This window comes from Crotalus tigris, unplaced genomic scaffold, assembly GCF_016545835.1.
Source record: "Crotalus tigris isolate CLP2741 ecotype Arizona unplaced genomic scaffold, ASM1654583v1 scf7180000023718.2468807, whole genome shotgun sequence".
Lineage (NCBI taxonomy): Eukaryota > Metazoa > Chordata > Lepidosauria > Squamata > Viperidae > Crotalus > Crotalus tigris.
Window position 1 is genome coordinate 479,905 of NW_024100137.1, and position 15,436 is coordinate 495,340.

Genomic DNA, 15,436 nt, shown 5'->3' on the forward strand with positions numbered 1-15,436 from the left:
TCAGATGTCCATAAATCCCCAAAGTTATATCCTTTCTATGAATGGTGTAAAGAATGAAGGAAGTTGGCAAGACAAGGTGCAGATGATATAAAATTATGAAATCATCACTGAATGGATACCACCCAATCTGCAGGAAGAAGACAGGAGGAAAGCCTCGAATTTAAGCCCTACATCATAGAGATACGCAGACAGACTGAGTTATGTGAGAGTAGAGCTTTCACATGTATACAGCTACATTCTTCTCTGTAATACAGTTATGTCATATCTCTCAATCTGTGATGTGAGCACATATGGAGCAACATGTTTTGAGGGTTCAAATGTAATGTTACGTCTAATAAGAAGCCTTGATAAATATTCCATTGCATGATGATGATTGGACTGTTGCAGCAAATCCTCTTTAAGAGTACGGACCATATTAAATTATTCTACTCTCAGAAGCTAACGGAATCTGAATAAAGGAAATATCCAGCTGTGAGAAAAATGCTTCAAAAAATTGCTGATGTTATAAATATAGGTGTAAAAGTGTTTTTTCCCCATAATAAGAATGTAATGCTCACATAATTTTTGTTTGATATCAGGGACCAAGGGGAGAACAAGGTGATGCTGGTCCTGTAGGTGAAGCTGGCTTTGAGGTAAGTCCTTTACTTCACCAAATTATATAGGCAAGCAAAACTGAAAGATCCTGCTTCATATAAAAAGTATAGAGGTCTTTAAAAATTGGATATTGCACCATAGCAGAATAAGATATTATACCACAAGTATCTCATTAATCACACCAATAAATTTTTTTTAAAAAGTCCTGTGAACTTCCTAGTGAGTTTCATCATATTGGAAAGCATTTAGTGCTGGACAATGGATAACTTCATTTATGTTTTCAATATAGGGATCACCTGGCCCAGAGGGAGAGCCAGGACCAAATGGAGAACCAGGCACAAAGGTGATTGTTGGAGTAATTTTGTTGGGGTGCAGTTTGAATGATGAAGAAAACAGACAATTATTTTTCTATACATATATTTGGGATATTTCATGTCTCTATACATGAAATATTATTTCCACTAGAAACTGGCTGTGACATTTCAGTTAAATTGGTCCAACGTTCGGTGCTGTTGTCATTACAGTATCCTTCATGTATGAATCATGACAAATGTTATAAATTAGGTGAGCCTATGTACCAGTTAGAAGTTTTCCTGAAAAGAAAACAAAAAGGCTAATATTCTGTATTAGTAGAATTGATATTGTCAGGTGCAAGCAATCAGAGCCAGTCATGAATAGCTATAGTCAATAACTTTATTATCCACCACCTATATAACAAGAATCTCATAGATTGCTTGCCTTCTCTAGGAACGACCAGATAAAACTTCATGTATCCTGGAAGTTCAAGGGGTTCAAGCTTATGCCTTTTGCAGCTGTGCAATGACTCCAAGCTAGACCCCCACTTGACCCCTCCTTCCAGCTTAGCTCGTAGTTTCCCAACAAAGAGAGAATTGGGAATGTGGTAGGGAGATGGAATGTGTAATAATAATAAATCATAATAATAAATAACAGAAATACTTATACTAAACATAATTGCCAGCATACTAAACATAATTGCCAGCATCAGAATATACATTTTGAATTGCATTAAATGTTAATTATAATGAAACATGCATTAAGAAACAATCCTAATTTCAGCAAAAGGTTTTATAAACATCAAACAAGATTCTGTCTATGTGCATATAGGAGATCTATCCTAAAAGTGAACTGTTGCTCATATCAAACAAAAACAAAAACAAAAAAACAACCCAGGAGAATTTAAGCCTTTAAAAAAATACTCTATGGTTAAATTTAGCTATTTTTAATGCAGATCGCAACATGTGGAACCAGGTTACAACATTTTCAAATTCCTATCCTATCCGTAGAATAAATAAGGTTATAAACAGGGACGGGGAAATGGAATCTAAAATAAGGTATGGGTCATTGGTGCATTGATGATGTTACCTAATTTGAATAATGAAGACCAAAGACCCATCATAGGAGTCACATTTAGACAGGTACAGATATACAGGAAGCCTGGTGAAATCGGAAAATATGGATTTAGAGAAAAAAAGTCCAAGTCTTTTTTAAATCACACTCATAGCTGCCCACTACTCAAGCCCTCCGAGCTTCTTCCAGTCAACGAATGGAGTGTAGCTAGAGTCAGTCTTTCTGGAATTAGGATAGGCACTCCAAGCTTTGGTTGGAAGGAAGGAAGGAAGGAAGGATCCAAGTATTGGTCTTCAGGAACTAGCAAATGTTCTTGTTCCTCTCATTGCTTCATCTTTGTAAACATAGAGTTCAGTCATCAAGGAATACAATGCCACTATGTAAGCATTCATTTCAACTCTGCTATGTTAATTAGCCCGTAGGGCTGTGTAGAGAAGCTCATATTATATAATTATGTGATTGACTAGAATGTGTTTGGCTTAGTTAAGAATATAGTTGGCATTTGTATTTGCAGAAAACTATGCATTATTATACTTGTAACATATCTGCCTTTCTATTTGCAGTTTATTTGTGATGAAAAATATAAAGACCAGTTCATGCTTGAGAAATGAGTTTGTTTTATAAAGAGCAAACTTTATATATCTATTGTAGCAAACTTAGTGTTTTGCTCTGTTGAGCAGAATATCAGAATATGTTGATCACTCTGTCTGATGTATTTCTATTGCATGTGACAGGGAGATTCTGGACCAATTGGCAATATTGGAGCACCAGGTGAACAAGGTGTAAGAGTAAGTACTGAATATTGTAGCATATTTTGTTACTAGGGACAAAATTATATTGGGAATGCTATGTAAATTAGGAAAGCAGATGAGAGACGAAAAAATGTCTTTGCTATACCTGGAAAATATCAGCATCACATTTGATTAAAGAAATTTGTAAAGGTATAGAAAGAAAAAATAACAGAATAACTAAGTTGGAAGGGACCTTGGAGGTCTTCTAATGCAACTTCCTGTTCAAGCAGGAGACCCTATACCATTTCAGACAAATGGCTATCCAATCTCTTCTTAAAAATTTCCTGTCGTAGCGCACCCACAACTTCTGGACTCAAACCGTTTCATTGGTTGATTGTTTTCATTATCAGGAAATTTCTTAGTTCTAGCTTGGTTTTCTCCTTGATTAGTTTCCATCCATTGTTCCTTGTTTTGTCTTCAGGTGCTTTGTGGCAGCCCCTCAAATATTAGAACACTGCTATCCTGTCACCCCTAGCACTGCTTTTCATTAGACAGAATATGTTTTTAATTACATAACTTAAAGATTCGTAAACTTCTATTAATGTAGAATCAAAGAGTTGGACAGGATTCTTTAACTTAGTATTCAAGCTAAGTTAAAGTACTCCAAGTTTCTAGCTAACTAACTATGATTTAAACTCATTCATGAAAGGGAGATGATCACTTCTCTGGTTAATTGGTCCCACTATTGGATTGCTATTGCTGCCAGAAATGACTTTTTCTCTCATAACAATCAATCAAAATCTGCCATCTTGTAGCTTCTATTATTTTGTGTCTTTCACTCTGAAACAAAAGCACCTAGGTCTGTTATAGATATAAAATGACAATAGATCAATATAATCTGAATTACAAGAGATGCAGCATATTTTTTTCTGAAGTAAATTTTTCATGTTGAACATTATAATCAACTTCCTGTAACAGTCTGTAACTGTTCTGCATATACATTTGCAATTACTGAGGAAATCAGTAATACTCAAAGAATAGATCACAACTTGAAGTCAGAACACTAATTCAAGCAGTAACCCAGAGGTAGCCTAGATTACTTGGGGTTGGCAGCTATCTTATTTATATTTTTGTAATAAGTTTTTCATAGCATGCATATGTATTCCTATACAAAGTCAAATAACAATTGCCAATTGGAAAATTGTGTTTGCTCATTTGGATGTAATATTAGGAAGAATATTTTATTTTGAAATATGCTATCTGCCCAGAAAATTGGAAGGTAAGCAAGAGTAGAACAGATCATCCTTCAAGAGGATGATAACAGATAACAGTCTGATAAATTGGTGGTTTCTAAATAATTACATAACTATGGCAATGATGTTGTGAATGGGTAAGCATCCAATTCCATAACCATTTTATCTAGAACATCTCAAAACTTCAGATTTAAATCCCAAGTGATTGCAAGCTCCTGAATCTTTACTTCAAAATGTTTAGTGTATTAATCTGTTATCTTTTTCAGAAGGACAAAGCAATTACATTTTTAGTGAGGACAATAATATGATATTCTAATGTGAACTGAGTTTACAGGTACTATATAACAACTACCCATTGCAAGAATTATAGAAGCCAACTAAGAGAGATATTGAGTATATCTTATATATGAATATATGAGAGAGAGACATTCATGTTTATAGTCTTAGGTTCCATAAAAATATTATCATGTTTCTTCTAAAACATACTAAAAACATATAAAATATAAAAGGCTGTCATTTATTGTCATAAAAACTAATCCACTCCAGAATGCTAAACTGTTTAGCATTAGTGAAAGGAATATTCTGCTTGCCAGTGAAGATACTCCCTTTAAAGCAGTGGTTCTCAACTTGTGGGTCGGGACCCCATTTGGGTCGAACGACCATTTCACGGGGGTCACCAAACAACGCAGTCCGCCATTTTTTCCCCCTTTTCCTTAGCTGTGCTACTCCCTTTTATTCTATTGGCTTTTGAAAGCCAATAGAATAGACTCTCTTGAATAGAGTCTAATTCTATTGGCTTTCAAAAGCCAATAGGAATTGTCCAGGCTGTCTCTGCCCTGCTGAGCCCGCCAAAAGTCCCATTCTGCAAACGGTGCTGCACCAGTTGAGTAGTCCTCGACTTACGACCGGTTGAGTAGTCCTCGACTTACGACCGGTTGGGGGTCGCGGCATTAAAAAGGTTGAGAACCACTGCTTTAAAGTCAAATGCATTTAAAAGTATGAGGCAGTGCTACAGAAATGCACCATTTATTTAGTGCCTGTTAAGCCCTTCTTTAAAAGTTGATCTTCCCGTTTATCTTCCTGTACTTCCCTTCACTCCAATATCAGGAAGCTTAATTCTACATCTCCCTGACACGCAGCGTTCATTCTGGTTATTTGTTCAGTGCAGCTTGTTTTATATTACTTTCAGACAACTTCTTGTTTGTGACAACTGCTGTGTCCTTCAGTATTAAAACAGGATCACATTTAAATTAAGAATAAAGTTAATCATGAATCATTTCAAATGCATGGATTTCAGCATTTCTGTATATTTGGAAAGGCCAGAGAGGCCAAGGATTAAAAAAAAAAAGACAAAACTGACAATAACAATATCTGCTCTTAGTCAGCAAGGCCTTGTGTACTGGTCCTGTATGTGTTTTGAAGCACCACTGATAAAAACTGTTGTATCCTTGACTCTTTTAATCTGATCTATTCGCTGTTTTGCTGAGATAATGTACTGTTGCTTGGGTTTTGAATATACAAGATTTTTGGTAGTAATAACATTTTGATATATTTCTTCTGAAACCTAGGGTATTCGAGGACCACCAGGAGAAGATGGTGTTCAAGGAAAAGATGGATCAAAGGTACTTTTTTAAAAATCAGAATTTACACTTACATGAGAAAAATGTTGCATTTTATTATGTGATTCCTAAATTTAAATTATTTTTTAAAGTCAGTGCTTAACAGTTCTGCTGCACTGGCGTTGCATGTTCTGATTGCATAAGAGAAGCTGCATTTGCTAGAAAAAAAACAGAAGCAAAAGGTACTCAATTGATCTCTTAGTACTAATTCTGCTTAAGAATCCTCATGCTCTCCTCCCTCACAGTGTGGAATATATTTCAAACAGTCTATGGATTTATTGATATTACAGTTCTCGTAGAAAGACACTCTCAAATTGAACTCAGTTCCTACTTGGACAAAAATGCAACAATTTTCTATTCCGCCATAGCAAAATGATTTGTCACTGTTCCTTCAAGATGTTTTTGAACTTCCTAATCTATCTTATGGCTCCGGCATTTCCTAATGATCTCCCATCCAGCTGATAACTAGACCCAACCCTATTCAGTTTCTGAGCCCAGACTAGTGCTGGAACCTATCATAAAAAGATAAAGACGTGTCTTGTTCATACAGAATACCTGGAAGCAAATTAAAGTAAGTTTATGAAAAAATATTTTTCCTCACTTGGAAACATAGGAAGATATTGTGTACAGATCAAATTATTGTTTCAGTTTTGTTAACAATTAATAGCATCTCTCCAGGTTTTCAGGCAGAATTTTTCAAGCTCTGAGTTACTAAAGAGAATCATATTTCTTCTAAATGCAAAGTCTGGGTTCTATCATGAGCAATAGTGAATGTCCAATCATTTCCACTGACAATATCTTCTTATAGTTCAAAGACTATTCCATGGACTATTCCACTTTGATTTAACTGTATTATTCCACTTTATTAAAAGACAACTTTCGGTTCAGGGTTTTATTCCTTCAATCTAAACTTTATATTCATAAAACATTTGAAACTATGACTTGTGGTTAATAAACCAGAATATAAACAGCATCATTATCCTCCTTGGTTTCCTTTCTCACAATTCTGAAGCAATAATTTGATTTGTAGACAGTATCTTCCTATATTTCCAAGTGAAATAGTATATATTTTATGTGCTCTTTTCATAAACTTATTTTAATTTGATTTCCTTTCTCATATGAGTAGGTAAAAATCTCCATGACAGTTAAACTTTGCAAGTTGCCCATAGATAGAAGTACATGGGTTTTTTTTTTTATTAAAGCAAACTTAGATAATGAATCCAGCTTTAAACTGAACTTTGTTGTTTAGGAATAGTGAATTATAATCCTTGATGTCTTATGAAACATCCTGATTTTTTTTAGCAGTTTTTATGAAGGAATGAGCAGGCTTTATGCATGAATCGGCTGTTCATGTTCTCCTGAATCAGTGTTTCTCAACCTTGACAATTTTAAGGCATGTGGACTTCAACTTCAAGTCCACATGCCTTAAAATTGTCAAGGTTGAGAAACACTGTGACCTGAATCTTCTTGTCTTAATTCAAGATGACACCTCTGCCCTAGAGTTGGTAGGTAGGGTTCAAGGTTAAAAGACCTCTTTACAGGTGGGAGAAATCCTACATGTGAATATACAGATGACTGTTCAAAAGACTATTTTAACAGGTAAAGGGGAAATAAACTTAAGGAAGGCTTGTCCCTTATATAACCAGATTGTTACAGCAGTAAGGAGTTAAATCAGTGTTTCTCAACCTCGGTCACTTGAAAATGTGCAGACTTCAATTCCCAGAACTCCCCAGCCAACATTGCTGGCTGGGGAATTCTGGGAGTTGAAGTCTGCATATTTTCAAGTGGCTGAGTTTGAGAAACACTGGGTTAAAGATAACATTCCACAGCAGTGCCCTGTCTTTATTTTGACAGATAATAGACTTCCAGAACCTCTTTTCAAATCCAGACTAGATGGTATTTCCAGAAGATACTTGTTTCCAACAACTCGCCAGATCCCAAAAAAGCATAAAAAGTCCCCGAAACTCACCTGTTGTAATAACTTATTTTCTGCTCTTCCACCTATTAAAAAGGACAAAAAAAAACCCTTTTCTCTTTTTGATTTTATTTAATTGAACGTGATTTTGCTATTACCAAAATTCTACCGAATAATAATTTAAAAAATCATGGCCTTAAAATAACATTAAAAATTAAATTAAAAGCTGTTTAAAATGACCCTCAGCAGAACCTGCAAGGCCCAATGTGATCCACCAGCCAGCATTAAGTTGTGCACTCTGCTTCTACCTTGTTATTGAAAGAAAAGGAAAGGCAGAGCAGCATGTTTCCGTCACTTGTACATTCCTTTCAGCTTTTATTTTAATTTATCCTTTAGCTTCCTGCAAACTCCATTACTTGTTTGTATTGCATTTCCATCCCTAACATTATTAAACCTCTGCCACATAAGAGGTAATGGCATTGCAACTATTTCTTCCGTAACATTTTAAGTTACCTGAGCTGTTTATGTGCAGATGAGCTATTTAGTGACAGTTTTGAAGTATATGAGGAAAAAAGGCTTTTACAATGAAAGATACAGCAAAACTGAAATACATTTTGCAGATATATCACATGCAGATGACGTTCTTGATGTCATACTTGTTATTCATACGTATCCCTATTCTAGACCTACCTGAAGAAAACATTTTACCAAGCCTTTGTTTGAATAATGTCCAGTAATTTAATGCCATCCTACTTGATGCTTTTTATTTATATCTGTGCTTTAGGGCAGTTTAGGAGACCCTGGCCTTCCTGGAGAAGATGGTGAAAAAGGAAAAATTGGAATTCCAGGGCTTATTGGCCCTCCAGGTGAACCTGGAATCAGAGGCATTCCAGTAAGTAAATTCAGATATTTTCTATAGATTTTACAAAAATATAAACCCAGTAGTTCTAAAGAATCTTAGCTGTAATATTTTACCCAACTGTGTCCCAAAGGTTCATAAAATAAAACTACACTTTTCATGAGCTGTGAAATCAACTGGGCTGCTAAATTGATGGCATAATACTTGTAGGAATATATCATACAATACAGTCACTGTCAGAGTTGCAGCATTACCTGGAAGAATGAAATTCGAAAAATAAATGTCATGATCTAAATCAGTGGTTCTCAACCTTTTTATACGGCAACCCCGGTCATAAGCAGGCGGCACGGCACGCATGCGCCCCCCCCCTGCGTGGCGCGCATGCGCAGCACCCCCATGCGCCACCCCCTGTGCGGCACGCCCCTATGCGCCGCCCCCTGCGCGGCACACATGCGCGGCGGCACCCCCCTGCGCCGGCTGATGAAAAAAATGGCGGATCGCGTGAAATGGTTGTTCGACCCCAAATGGGGTCACGACCCACAGTTGAGAACCGCTGATCTAAATAATAGAAAATAACAAAAGATAATGAAAAAGATATTTGAAACTTTTTACAATTATATAAAGGCCACCCCTGTTAATACAAATGAAATTGTCTTTAATAGCTTTGAAGGGCATGACTAATGTTATAAAACAAATTGCAGATTCCAGTTGAACTCTGTCTTTGGATGGGGTTCTCTCTTCAAACAGCAATGATTAATTTTATTTTCTGGCATAGTAATAACAACATGGAATAGATTATTTTCAACACTTATATAGGTCATATAAGACTTGAGATATAAAACAGGAGCATTCATTTTATTATTCCAGTTTTCTTGATTTTGCATTTTTGATTGAGATAAGATAAGATACTATGAATCCATCACACTCAATATATGCATGGAATGAGATGAAGGCAGGCATATCACGTGTTAGGCTTCAAAACTTTAAGCAGGGCTTTAAAAGGTTTTAAAGAAATCTTCAAATGATTGTTTTATCACATCTCCTCCAGACAATTTTTTTTGTCCTTCACAATAAGGAGTTTTCTTTATGTAAGAAACATTAGCGATTATGTCATCACTGTAGTATGTTACATAACTTGATGCATAAGTACACCGTATGTTTTCTATTATAAAGAAAAAAAAGTCAGAGTGATTACAAATAAACATTCTGTCTAAAAACTGTATCAACTATTGGCCATTTCTAATTTTTGTGAAATATTATTGATTGGTTCATTGGTTTAAAACATTTATATCTCATCCTTAAGACGAAAAACTATCAGGAAATAATTAAAAACCAGACACAGGATGTGTGGAAAATAGAAAACATAGTAAGAGAGGCAACAATTCTTTTTTTAAAAAAATGCTTCTTTTAAAAAAATGCTTCTTTTAAAATTAAATATGAACAGTAGTGATATGAGAAAAGATATATACACAAACACACACATTATAATGGATCAGTTCTTACAATTATGTGCAAGACAAACCCCCCCCCCACTATCTAAGATAATTAATTTTCAAAATAAAACTTTCCATAATAAAGAATATGGCTGGTTTAAGGCAGGGGTGTCAAACTCAATTTCATTGAGGGCCGCATCAGCATTGCGGTTGCCCTCGGGGGGGGGCAGATGTGTGGCCAGGGTGGGTGTGGTCTACTGGGTGGGTGTGGATAGAGTGGGTGTGGCCTACTAGGAGGGCGTGGCCAGCTCTACATCTTTCTCGTCAAGGGTGCCTGTGGGGGCCTGGGCAGGAGTAGGACAGATTTGAGGGTCTCTGGCAGAAGGGGGTGGGAATGGGGCAAGCGCCAAGGCATGGTCCATTTCTTCATTCCTCATAAAGAGTGACACCTCCCCATCATGCACCCAGGGGGCAGGGGTGACACAGCAGGAGCTGGTTACTTGCTGTTTCCAGATGGCCTTGTGGAGCTAAGATTGAATGCATTTCAGTATAGATGGCCACCACAAAATTGTACATTGGCTCCCGGCCGGCCAGCCAGGGCCAAGGCAGTGGGGGCTGTTCCCTCACTGTTTCCAGGATGGCTTCGCGGGCCACATGAAACCACTTCTCGGGCCACATCTGGCCCCCGGGCCTTGTGTTTGACATGTCTGGTTTAAGGAGTCATTTTTATCCGCAAAAATTGTCTCCTTGATTTGTCTTTTGGTGTTAGTTTCTCAGAGCTGGTCCATGCTATTCCACTATTTCCCAAATACCAATCTGTTATAAACATAATGTGTGATAAAAATTATACCTTGGAAACAGGTTTAAGTCCATTCTTAGCCATGGAAGTCATGAGTGTCTTTGGGCCAGCTGCTGTTTCTTCCTAATTTGGAGGAAAGCCAGGATATAACAAAATAAATAGATTTAGGGTCAAATTAAATGAAACACTAGGTAAACAATTAGAAATGGTTATCAGTGGCTTAAAAATGTTGGAATTGTTGGATGAGGAGGCAACCTAGATGTAGATTCAGATAGTAGGTAACCTGTGCTGGAGCTTTCAGACAGATAGTCCTCAGCTTATGACCAGGTTAACAAATGTTTAAAGTTATGATGGAAACAGCCCCCCCCCCAATAAAAGCATTAACAACTAGGATTTGAAGTTGCTCTCTCTCCCCCCCCCCGTGTCACATGATTGCATTTTGTGTGGTCGGTAACTGGCCTGCATTTACTGTTGTTTGTAGCATATGTTTTTTTAACCAGCATTTACTTTCTGTTTCCAACAAAAGCTGTCCATTGCAGACAATGCAACACTCGCTTAATGACCACCCCATTCACTTAACAACCGCCACATTCATTTAACGACTGTTGCAAAAAATGTTTTAAAATTGGGTCGGTCCCGTGGATGCCTTGATTTATGATCATCATGAAATTCCAGGTTCTATTAGGATCATCAGTCAGGAACTCTCTATAGATGACTTGTGCTGTTTGCTTGCATTTGGGGACAAAGCAGTTGAATGGGACCACTGTATGTTTTCCCCCTCCCACATACTGTACTTAACAAGACAAAGTTGTGATCCAGGAAACAATCCTGTATTTTCCATTTGATTTTTAACAAACATCTGATATGTAACTGTTGAAGTGGTACCTCATCTAGTTTGTCAGTAAATTTGGCTGGTATCTCAGGACATGACAGAGTTTAATAAAAACCAGAAACATTTTGCTGTGCTTGCTTTGAACAAACTATTGCAGAGAAAAACTAAAAAAAAAAAAACCCAGCTTATCCAGCTGAATATTTTTTTGTTGTTTATTTATTTATTGTAGCAAGGAAGCTCAATAGCAGAGTTTTCTTGCGAAGCAACTATCAACTCTGAGTCAGGCATTAATTGTTTAGGAAAATGTATCTGCTGGAAACATTTTTCTATTATTATTTGCTGCAGTATTTGTTTTTTGTAACATGGCAGTCATCAGTTTCTATCTGATACAAAATTATGTATGGTCATGAAAATCTGGTAGCGTGGGTGAAAAAAAGAGTACAGTTTGAATTGCATGTTATTGTAAAATCATCAACATAACATTAAAAAATCCCAAAGATGAAATACGAGATTTTTGGTGGTTCTTTTACTGTGTGGATCCTGCCATATGGTTGGGAAAGGGTAGACAATTATGAATATATTTATCCAGGAAGTATGGATCCAGTTTTAGGCGTAACTGTTTGGCATTGAGGAAGATCAGTTTTACTGGATTTTTGGAAATGCAGAAAGACAATAGCCATTTGCTGCTTCAAAGACTACTTTGTATTGTTTCAGTGGGAAAGATAAGTAAATCAATCTGGTATCTGTGTACTTATGTGGGCACATGTTTAAAAATATTCTTCATTTACCCAACTACAAATGATCAGTCAGAATAAAAATAACTAAAACTCTAGCTTTGAAAAGGAATTTAAATAGTCTGGATAAAAAGAAATGTTTCTAAACCTTTCCAACACTGCTTCAGCACTAGATAGTAGTGCTATCTAGTAAAGGTGAGGAAAAAAGTAAAGGTGGGGAAAAAATAGTAGATAGTAAAGGTGGGAAAAAAGGTGAACTGAGTGGAATTGGTGCTACTGCAAATAATTTGGACAGAGTTGCATAGGACTTTATAACCCACGGTAAGTAGCTTGGACTGAGCCTAGAAAACTTCCAATACGGAGATGATGCAACACTTTCTGAAGCACTGCTCACCACCGATTCTACTTTCCAAATTGTCTTCAAGGGAATTCCACCAAAAGTGGCTCAATCACCAACACTAGGTCTCTTTGTTCTAGCCGTGGACACATTTGGCTTATCAGTAAAAGATAAGCTTCTCTCACACCAATGTCTTGGAGACCTCCCAAGGTATGAACCTGATCTATTAGAACAAGAGTTACCCCATTCAGATAAGTGATATCTCCCAAATCCTGCTCACCTGAATAAGTAATAGTTTCCTGTTTTCAGATTCATATTGTTTTCCCTCACCTAGTCCTTTACAGCCCAGGGACATGAAGGAAATGGTAAGTGGACAGTTTCTGGCAGCCCAAAAGGAAGGGAATTATCTGGACACTTTCCAGTCAGGATTGTAGCTGAGTTAATATATTGATACTGCATAGTTGCACTTATCGACGAAAGACTTAAGAGAAGGCTGATGCATCAATCTCTGCCGTTCTAAGATCTCTCAGTAGCTTTTGATACCATTGACCATGATAACCTTCTGGACTGGCTTTGGGTGCTTGGAATGGGCAGCGCTGTTCTGCAGTGGTTGTTGCCTTTTTTCTGAGACTCCTTCCAGTTTGTGTGGGTGGGGGAAAGGCCTCTCCTGGGGGGGGGGGGCGTTTCAAGGCTCACCACTCTCACCACTCCTATTTAATGTATACACAAAACTGCTGGATAAAGTTATTCATGGAAAACCTGGCAAGACCAAGTGAGTGGATTTTATAACTCTTCATCTTTAAATCTACAAATGTGGTCCCAGATTTATCTCTCTTTATTTTAACTACTGTAGGGTCCTGAAGGAAATCAAGGAAGTCCAGGTCAAAGAGGTCGTTCAGGAAAAAAGGTAAGTGGTCTTCCTCTTTTATTTTGAATTTGGACAGAAAACAAATTATTTTTCATTAAGGATTCAATATTAATAAAATACTGCTCTTTTTAACAATAGAGTGGCATGGTGGCCTAGTGGTGAAGACACTCACCTTCCATTCAAAAGGTTGAGAATTCAATTTTAGGTAGTGGCGGAGGCTTTTCTTTCAGGGTGCAGAGATCCTTCTAAGAATTCCACGTAGGCATCAGGAAAGGCATCTGACCAGTAAATGCTCAGCTCCGTACTGTCGCTTCAATTCTACCCTGAAATAAGGGATTACAGGGTTGTAAAAAGAAAAAAGTGATAGTTTTAAGAATAGATTTTTTTTCTTTTCCCTTAATTTGGGGAAGAGTTGGGGCATGTGAATGGAGCTGAGCATTTACTGGCCAGATGTCCTTCCTGATGCCTTCATGGAGTTCACAGCAGATATTTTCTCTTTGCGCCCTGAAAGAAAACTATTTGCTACTACCTAGGTTTGAACTCTCAACCTTCTGAGTGGAAGGCAGGCGTCTTCACCACTAGGCCACCCCGCTGTTCAATTTTAAGAATAGAATAACAAATAATGTTTGGCATTACAGATAGTCCTTAACTTAAATTGTTCTCTTAACAACAGTTGAAAATTAATGATGTCCTCAGAGAGGGTGCTTTGCAACTAGCAAAGCACTTCTGGCCATTGCAAAACATTGCATCAACACCCCCCCCCCCAATGACCTAGTGATCCTGATGTGGATGCTTGAAAACCTGTTTTCACTTATGACTAGTCAAGCATCCTGCAATCATGTGTTCACCATTTGTAGTCTTCTCTGCTGGCTTCCATAGAAAGTCAATGGGAAGTTGGTAAGGAAGAGTGCAAGCTCTGTTGCTGCTGTCAAGAACACTCCCTCTCATCTCTGGGAATTGGAGGAGAGAACTGCCTGCTGAAGCTTTTCAGCTTCTTGCCTGCTTGTGTGGAGCTGAAATCTTCTTGCTTGCTTGCACAGAGCTGAAATCTTGCCTGCCTGCTTGCACATGAAGGATTTTCAGTTTCTGAGTGGAAACACTTGTGCATGGCTTGCATCAGGCCTCCCAGGGCCTACTCCACCTCCTTAAGGCAGCCAACGCTCTTTACCTGGTTCTCTCTGCACTTAATAACCCACAAGATCACCCACAACCTTAAGTGCCAAGATTGCAGCCATTGAGCAAACCAGTCATGTGATGTCCCACTTGCTGGATTCTGGTCCCAGTTGTGATCATAGTAACTACCTATACCTATATTGGCTTTCCAGTGTGATTTTCAATTGGTGTAATGTTTTATTCTCCACCCAAATAGGGGGAAAAGGGTCAACATGGTTTCCCAGGAGAAATCGGAGCTATGGGTGAACCTGGCAAGCTTGGTGAAATTGGACCAAAGGGTTCAAGAGGAACTAGAGGACCAGTGGTTGGTATAGCATTAATTTAAGCTTTATAATCCTCTGTAGTTTTATATGAATTTTGTTGCAGGTGAAGAGCTTATTTAAAGCTGATTGATTTGTCCGGATTTGTGAATTGTCTAAAATTCACAGCATCCATAATAAATCATCATACAGAGTTAACAGGTTAACCCTGTCAATCACCTTTTGTGATATGTAGACAAAAGGAGTGAGAATGTTGAGTGACTTATTTTTAAGTAACAGTTTTTCTGTTATTATATAGAAGCTATTTTCAAAATCTATACTGTTATCAGTACTATTTATTTAAAAAGCAAGAGCTGAGAGGCATTACCTACTTTCCATGCAAACAAGTCCCGTTCATTAATTAGTTCAGTTGCTTTTTTCCATCAGCCTAAATAGAAAATATATATCTCTATAAGGCAGATTCATTCATCTATTTATCCATTCTATTTATATTATATTTGATTTTCTCTTAAGAAGCCACGGTTGGCATACAAGTAGTCCTCAACTTACAACTGTTCACTTAGCCACCAGTCAAAGTTAAGATGAACCTCTCCCAAAAAGAATCATATGACCTGGTTCCAACGTTGCAACTGCCTCTCCCCCCCACAGTCACATCCATGCA

The 15,436-nt window shown here is 37.4% G+C and overlaps 1 protein-coding gene across 1 annotated transcript in view; it reads left to right on the top strand.

The window, feature by feature from the left end:
• COL24A1 (collagen type XXIV alpha 1 chain) overlaps positions 1-15,436 on the top strand; it is a 143,682-nt gene that overhangs the window by 94,020 nt on the left and 34,226 nt on the right. Inside the window, exons 34-40 of the mRNA XM_039321005.1 lie at positions 579-632; positions 884-937; positions 2,697-2,750; positions 5,515-5,568; positions 8,265-8,372; positions 13,328-13,381; positions 14,712-14,819. Of these exons, the coding sequence (XP_039176939.1) occupies positions 579-632; positions 884-937; positions 2,697-2,750; positions 5,515-5,568; positions 8,265-8,372; positions 13,328-13,381; positions 14,712-14,819 (486 nt within the window). The remainder of the gene's footprint in view (positions 1-578; positions 633-883; positions 938-2,696; positions 2,751-5,514; positions 5,569-8,264; positions 8,373-13,327; positions 13,382-14,711; positions 14,820-15,436) is intronic.